General features: G+C 41.1%; 1 protein-coding gene across 2 annotated transcripts in view; it reads right to left on the bottom strand.

The window, feature by feature from the left end:
- Positions 1-2,809: 2,809 nt before the first annotated feature.
- The window catches only part of LOC308176033 (xenotropic and polytropic retrovirus receptor 1 homolog), a gene marked incomplete at its 5' end in the record, with an annotated part of 41,259 nt that continues 35,500 nt past the window's right edge, over positions 2,810-8,568 (bottom strand). For both annotated transcript variants that reach the window (XM_080550631.1, XM_080550632.1), the window contains one exon: positions 2,810-3,080. In XM_080550631.1, coding sequence (XP_080406757.1) covers positions 3,026-3,080 — 55 coding nt within the window. In that variant the 3' untranslated portion in view covers positions 2,810-3,025. The remainder of the gene's footprint in view (positions 3,081-8,568) is intronic.

Here is an 8,568-nt window from a genome sequence, read left to right as displayed (position 1 = left end):
AGGATCTCCAGGGGTGTCTGTGGACCTCTCTAAGGTTCTCCTGGTGTCTGTGGACCTCCCTAAGGTTCTCCTGGTGTCTGTGGACCTCTCTAAAGTTCTCCTGGTGTCTGTGGACCTCTCTAAAGTTCTCCTGGTGTCTGTGGACCTCCCTAAGGTTCTCCTGGTGTCTGTGGACCTCTCTAAGGTTCTCCTGGTGTCTGTGGACCTCTCTAAGGTTCTCCTGGTGTCTGTGGACCTCCCTAAGGTTCTCCTGGTGTCTGTGGACCTCCCTAAAGTTCTCCTGGTGTCTGTGGACCTCCCTAAGGTTCTCCTGGTGTCTGTGGACCTCCCTAAGGTTCTCCTGGTGTCTGTGGACCTCCCTAAGGTTCTCCTGGTGTCTGTGGACCTCCCTAAGCTTCTCTGGACCTCCCTAAGCTTCTCTGGACCTCTCTAAGCTTCTCCTGAGGTCTCTGGATATCCCTACGGTTCTCCAGGGTCTCTCCTTTAGGACACTAAAGCCTATTTACTTGTAGAGACACAAAGACACAAGGGGCCCTATTATGCACTTCTTAACTTGCCGTCTTAAGTCTTAATTAAGACGCACCGCCAGGTTAAGACCTACCGCCACCCTTATTATGCGCTTCATACGCGCTACTGCTATTATGCAGGTGTCGCTAGGCGCCCACACATAAGACGTAAGACTCCCGTGCATATATTACTCATTGTGGGAGTGTTCATATGTTAATGAAGTGCGCTAGGCGCCCCTGCTATTATGCGATCTGACTTTGCGCCTAGCGCTAAGAAGTGGTTTGAAAAGTTCTTAGGCGCTAGAGTTCATGCACGTTTTGAAACACGAGCGCGCCTCCGCGCCGACCGACTTCTTAAGAAGTGGGTCAGCGCGCATGCGCGAACCGCGGAGGCGCGCTCGTGTTTCAAAACTTGCATGAAGTCTAGCGCCTATGAACTGCATAATAGCATAGCGCTTATGACTTAACGCAGGTTCTTAAAGGGAATGGCACCTGGCACGCTGATTGGGTTGATTGATAAGACGCCCAAAACACACCCATGACTAATTTCTGGGCTTAGCGCCGGGTCTTAGGCGCCCACTACCGCACGCATAATAGCAAAGTGGCCATGACCACGCCTCCACGTCTTAAGTTTAGATCTACCGCCTCGTCTTATTGCTTAAGACTTATGAAGTGCATAATAGGGCCCATGGAGTCACGTCCAGGAAGTGGTGTGAATGTGGATGACAGATGATTGACAGGCAACGAGGCCAATCGGTGACCACCTCACACTCCTTTCCCTCACACTCCTTCCTTGTGTTTGATTGGCTGTTCGGACCCTGGGGGAGGGTCACTGCACTAGGAAACATCTGACTGAACATCTGAGTGTCTGAACAGCCTCAAACTCCCTGAAATGTTGAAGATATTTGGCAAAACTCTTAAGATGAGTCGCGAGTCGTTAAAAACCACCGTGTCACCCTCCCGCCTCCTCTACAGCTCACACTAAAAACACACAACAACAATTTGGCATTCGGTAAACTCACAGTCCTCTTATGCTGGACCTAACGGCCGCACGAGGGGGGAGGGAGGGGTGGGGTTAGGGGGGGGATTGACCAATCGGAGCCTCCTGAGGGTTTTTCGGAACGTTTGAGAGAAAAGACACCCGTAAGAACTGGTCTGGGAACAGCCTTACAGTCCAGGTCCACACAACCGTAACCCCCCCCCCCCCTCCCTCCATTTTAAAAATAACAAACAAACAACAGTTTTTCATCTCCTCTCCTCTCCACATAAATAACAATGACACGTACATTCGACCAATCATAACACCCTAACAACGGTCTCCAGGGAACAGAACTGTCACGTTGACGTTAAAATCTTCATCCTCATCTTCATCCTCATCATCATCGTCATTATCATCAAGAAAAAGGTTGTTATGAGATCATATCCATCAGACTGATTGCAGAGGAGTGTCTGATCAGGATGCAGAGTCCGAGCTCAAAGTCTCTTATATACTATTCATTATTATTCTGATTATCAATCTCATCCCCCCCCCCCCCCCCCTCCCCTCCCCACCCTAACCCCCCCCCCCACCCTCCCATTATTTACATGTTGTTGTTGACAGTCTTAGTGAGTTTCTACAGGGTGGATGAAGCTCCTGGTGACCAGGTGTGGATGTCCAGGAGACCTCAGCTACTAACACAGAGAGAAGAGGCTGTCCCAGGTGGACTGGAGGCCCAGGGGGTGTGTGTGTGTGTGTGTGTGTGTGTGTGTGTATTGTAGGCCTGTGTGTGTGTGTGTGTGTATTGTAGGCCCGTGTGTGTGTGTGTATTGTAGGCCTGTGTGTGTGTGTGTGTGTGTGTGTGTACTGTAGGCCCGTGTATGTGTGTGTGTGTGTGTGTGTGTGTGTGTGTGTACTGTAGGCCCGTGTATGTGTGTGTGTGTGTGTGTGTGTACTGTAGGCCCATGTATGTGTGTGTGTGTGTGTGTGTGTGTGTATTGTAGGCCCGTGTGTGTGTGTGTGTGTGTGTGTGTGTGTGTGTATTGTAGGCCCGTGTGTGTGTGTGTGTGTGTGTGTGTGTGTAATAATTAGCTTTTCTTTCGAACTCTGGAGACACTTGAGATCATGTCTATGTACTGTGTGTATGTGTGTGTATATATATGTGTACATATGTACTGTGTGTGTGTACATATGTACTCTGTGTGTATGTAATGTGTGTGTGTGTCTATGTACTGTGCGTGTGTACATAAGAACTGTGTGTGTGTGTGTGTGTGTTATATGTGTGTGTGTACTATGTGTGTGTGTGTACTATGTGTGTACGGTGAAGGCAGGCAGCTCTGTGATGATCTGATTGGAGAAGCTGACGAGGAGGGGGCGTGGCCAGGGGCCAGGGGGCGTGGCCAGGGGCCATGGCCAGTCAGCAGACCGTCTGGCTGATAGACGGCGGCGGGGGCGTGTCCCTGGGAGGGGGCGTGTCCCGGGGGGGGCGGGGTCCTTTGAAGAGGTTCTGCACCCACGCGATAGCGAGGGGCGTGGCCTGATGTCAGGTGTCATCGTCCGTGTCCTCGATGAGAACTCTGCTGTCACGCATCCTAGACCTGGGGGGGGAGGGAGGGGAGGGAGGGAGGGAGGGGGGAGGGATGAGGGGAGGGAGGAGGGAGGGGGGGAGGGAGGGAGGTTGGAGGGAGGGGAGGGGGGAGGGAGGGGAGGGGGGGAGGGAGGGAGGGGGGAGGGAGGAGGGGAGGGAGGAGGGAGGGGGGGAGGGGAGGGAGGAGGGAGGGAGGGAGGGGGGAGGGAGGGGAGGGGGGAGGGAGGAGGGGAGAGAGGGAGAAAAACGTTATTAGAAACTAGATTTAGCCATCTGTAGCTAATGGTCGTCTCATATTGAAGCTGTGTGTGTATCTGTGTGTGTATCTGTGTGTGTATCTGTGTGTATATCTGTGTGTGTATCTGTGTATCTGTGTGTGTAATGGCGCTTTTCCACTACAGGGCCAGCCCGGGTCAGCCCGTGCTGGCCCGGTTTATTATCCTTTTTCCACTGCCAAAAGTACCCGTGCCATTTCTGGTACCCGTGCCGAACAAGAACTCAAATAGTTCTTGTTCGCGATGGGTAGCGAAAGGTACCAAAGGTACTTTTTTGCCAGGCTGCGTGTGACGTGTGACGCTGCACACCATTGATTGGTCAATGGAAATCGTCATCCCATGTTCATAGATTTCTTCACTAAACGCCATCTTTAAATACCACAACAGATTTCGCTCTCGGAAAATGTCACTTACTGTTTCTGTAATAACTTATTAATAAAGATTAGAAACATTATGCTAACCATCGTATTATCTTAGTTTAATGTCATTTCAATGCATCATAGAACTTTTATTTACAACAAGCATAATAAAAAAATCGCTATTATGGCGATGTGCTGTGCCTATGCTGTTCCTCAGTCCAATGGAGGAAGCATGATACTCGCGAGTTCAAAAAAAGCACAGTGCTCAACGTGTCAGGAGAAATAAAAATAGAATCGGGGCTTTAACACATGTCTAGTCTACTAGAACTGAAAGCGGCAAGTAACAGGCACTTAACGTTACATGTTGTAAGGCTGATCTGTGCACGATAGTGCTGCATTTTGACATAATTCTTATCGCATTTCCCCCCGCTGATCTGTATAGCGGGGGGAATCTTATGACACGTAACTCCTCCTACAGTCCCGGGTCTTTCCTGTATAGTGGAAAACGTCTCGTACCCAGAACTGTTCAAAAGCGTGCTGAGGCGAGCCGTACCGTACCGACCCGGGCAGTGTAGTGGAAAAGCGCCATATCTGTGTATCTGTGTGTGTATCTGTGTATCTGTGTGTGTATCTGTGTGTATCTGTGTGTGTATCTGTGTGTATCTGTGTGTGTATCTGTGTGTGTATCTGTATGTGTATCTGTGTGTGTATCTGTGTGTATCTGTGTGTATCTGTGTGTGTATCTGTGTATCTGTGTGTGTATCTGTGTGTGTATCTGTGTGTGTATGTATCTGTGTGTATCTGTGTGTATATCTGTGTGTGTATCTGTGTGTGTATCTGTGTGTGTATCTGTGTGTATATCTGTGTGTGTATCTGTGTGTATCTGTGTGTGTATCTGTGTGTATCTGTGTGTGTATCTGTGTGTATATCTGTGTGTATATCTGTGTGTGTATCTGTGTATCTGTGTGTATCTGTGTGTGTATCTGTGTGTGTATCTGTGTGTGTATCTGTGTGTATCTGTGTGTGTATCTGTGTGTGTATCTGTGTGTATCTTGTGTGTTTGTTGTATCTGTGTGTGTATCTGTGTGTGTAATCTGTGTATCTGTGTGTGTATCTGTGTGTGTATCTGTGTGTATCTGTGTGTGTATCTGTGTGTGTATCTGTGTGTGTATTAATTAATTAATTAATTTTGCCATTTAGCAGACACTTTTATCCAAAGCGACTTACAATTACGAATTACAGGGACATTCCCCCTGGAGTAACTGAGGGCTAAGTGCCTTACTCAAGGGCACACTAGTAGTGGTGTGGTTTCAGGCGGGATTTGAACTCACAACCTTCCGATCACAAGTCCATCTCACTACCACTAGACCACCACTACCCCCCATTTTAATTAATTAATTAATTTTGCCATTTAGCAGACGCTTTTATCCAAAGCGACTTACAATTACGAATTACAGGGACATTCCCCCTGGAGTAACTGAGGGCTAAGTGCCTTACTCAAGGGCACACTAGTAGTGGTGTGGCTTCAGGCGGGATTTGAACTCACAACCTTCCGATCACAAGTCCAACTCACTATCCACTAGACCACCACTACCCCCCCTCTGTGTGTATCTCTGTGTGTATCTGTGTGTGTATCTGTGTGTATCTGTGTGTGTCTGTGTATATCTGTGTATATCTGTGTATCTGTGTGTATCTGTGTATATCTGTGTATCTGTGTATATCTGTGTGTGTATCTGTGTATCTGTGTGTATCTGTGTGTGTATCTGTGTGTATCTGTGTGTGTATCTGTGTGTGTATCTGTGTATCTGTGTATCTGTATCTGTGTATCTGTGTGTGTATCTGTGTATCTGTGTATCTGTGTGTGTATCTCTGTTAGGGCATATAGTATACAGTAGTAGTGTATCTTACTGTGAGGCCAGGCGGGGTCTGCGTAGGGACATGCTGTAGCTCCTCTATGTGTGTATAGTATAGTAGGGTGTATATAGTATAGTAGGGTGTATATAGTATAGTAGTGTGTATATAGTATAGTAGTGTGTATATAGTATAGTAGTGTATATAGTATAGTAGTGTGTATATAGTATAGTAGTGTGTATATAGTATAGTAGTGTGTATATAGTATAGTAGTGTATATAGTATAGTAGGGTGTATATAGTATAGTAGTGTGTATATAGTATAGTAGTGTGTATATAGTATAGTAGTGTGTATATAGTATAGTAGTGTATATAGTATAGTAGTGTGTATATAGTATAGTAGTGTGTATATAGTATAGTAGTGTGTATATAGTATAGTAGTGTGTATATAGTATAGTAGTGTGTATATAGTATAGTAGGGTGTATATAGTATAGTAGTGTGTATATAGTATAGTAGTGTGTATATAGTATAGTAGTGTGTATATAGTATAGTAGTGTGTATATAGTATAGTAGTGTATATAGTATAGTAGTGTGTATATAGTATAGTAGTGTGTATATAGTATAGTAGTGTGTATATAGTATAGTAGTGTGTATATAGTATAGTAGTGTGTATATAGTATAGTAGTGTATATATAGTATAGTAGTGTGTATATAGTATAGTAGTGTGTATATAGTATAGTAGTGTGTATATAGTATAGTAGTGTGTATATAGTATAGTAGTGTATATAGTATAGTAGTGTGTATATAGTATAGTAGTGTATATAGTATAGTAGGGTGTATATAGTATAGTAGTGTGTATATAGTATAGTAGGGTGTATATAGTATAGTAGTGTGTATATAGTATAGTAGTGTGTATATAGTATAGTAGTGTGTATATAGTATAGTAGTGTGTATATAGTATAGTAGTGTATATAGTATAGTAGGGTGTATATAGTATAGTAGTGTGTATATAGTATAGTAGTGTGTATATAGTATAGTAGTGTGTATATAGTATAGTAGTGTGTATATAGTATAGTAGTGTATATTATAGTAGTGTGTATATAGTATAGTAGTGTATATAGTATAGTAGTGTGTATATAGTATAGTAGTGTGTATATAGTATAGTAGTGTGTATATAGTATAGTAGGTGTATATAGTATAGTAGTGTGTATATAGTATAGTAGGTGTATATAGTATAGTAGGGTGTATATAGTATAGTAGTGTGTATATAGTATAGTAGTGTGTGTATAGTATAGTAGTGTGTATATAGTATAGTAGTGTGTATATAGTATAGTAGTGTGTATATAGTATAGTAGTGTGTATATAGTATAGTAGTGTGTATATAGTATAGTAGTGTGTATATAGTATAGTAGTGTATATAGTATAGTAGTGTATATAGTATAGTAGTGTGTATATAGTATAGTAGTGTGTATAGTATAGTAGGGTGTATATAGTATAGTAGTGTGTATATAGTATAGTAGGGTGTATATAGTATAGTAGTGTGTATATAGTATAGTAGTGTGTATATAGTATAGTAGTGTGTATATAGTATAGTAGTGTGTATATAGTATAGTAGGGTGTATATAGTATAGTAGTGTGTATATAGTATAGTAGTGTATATATAGTATAGTAGTGTGTATATAGTATAGTAGTGTATATAGTATAGTAGTGTGTATATAGTATAGTAGTGTGTATATAGTATAGTAGTGTGTATATAGTATAGTAGTGTATATAGTATAGAGTGTGTATATAGTATAGTAGTGTGTGTATAGTATAGTAGTGTGTATATAGTATAGTAGTGTGTATATAGTATAGTAGTGTGTATATAGTATAGTAGTGTGTATATAGTATAGTAGTGTGTATATAGTATAGTAGTGTGTATATAGTATAGTAGTGTGTATATAGTATAGTAGTGTGTGTATAGTATAGTAGTGTGTATATAGTATAGTAGTGTGTATATAGTATAGTAGTGTATATAGTATAGTAGTGTGTATATAGTATAGTAGTGTGTATATAGTATAGTAGTGTGTATATAGTATAGTAGTGTGTATATAGTATAGTAGTGTGTATATAGTATAGTAGTGTGTATATAGTATAGTAGGGTGTATATAGTATAGAGTGTGTATATAGTATAGTAGTGTGTATATAGTATAGTAGTGTGTATATAGTATAGTAGTGTGTATATAGTATAGTAGTGTGTATATAGTATAGTAGTGTGTATATAGTATAGTAGGGTGTATATAGTATAGTAGTGTGTATATAGTATAGTAGTGTGTATATAGTATAGTAGTGTGTATATAGTATAGTAGTGTGTATATAGTATAGTAGTGTGTATATAGTATAGTAGTGTGTGTATAGTATAGTAGTGTGTATATAGTATAGTAGTGTGTATATAGTATAGTAGGGTGTATATAGTATAGTAGTGTGTATATAGTATAGTAGTGTGTATATAGTATAGTAGTGTATATAGTATAGTAGTGTATATAGTATAGTAGTGTGTATATAGTATAGTAGTGTGTATATAGTATAGTAGTGTGTATATAGTATAGTAGTGTATATAGTATAGTAGTGTGTATATAGTATAGTAGTGTATATAGTATAGTAGTGTGTATATAGTATAGTAGTGTGTATATAGTATAGTAGTGTATATAGTATAGTAGTGTATATAGTATAGTAGTGTGTATATAGTATAGTAGGGTGTATATAGTATAGTAGTGTGTATATAGTATAGTAGTGTATATAGTATAGTAGTGTGTATATAGTATAGTAGTGTGTATATAGTATAGTAGTGTGTATATAGTATAGTAGTGTGTGTATAGTATAGTAGTGTGTATATAGTATAGTAGTGTGTATATAGTATAGTAGTGTGTATATAGTATAGTAGTGTGTATATAGTATAGTAGTGTGTATATAGTATAGTAGTGTGTATATAGTATAGTAGTGTGTATATAGTATAGTAGTGTGTATATAGTAT

The sequence above is a fragment of the Nansenia antarctica genome (genome assembly GCF_963989245.1).
Source record: "Nansenia antarctica genome assembly, chromosome: 2".
NCBI lineage: Eukaryota > Metazoa > Chordata > Actinopteri > Argentiniformes > Microstomatidae > Nansenia > Nansenia antarctica.
This window is presented reverse-complemented; position numbering and strand designations above follow the sequence as displayed.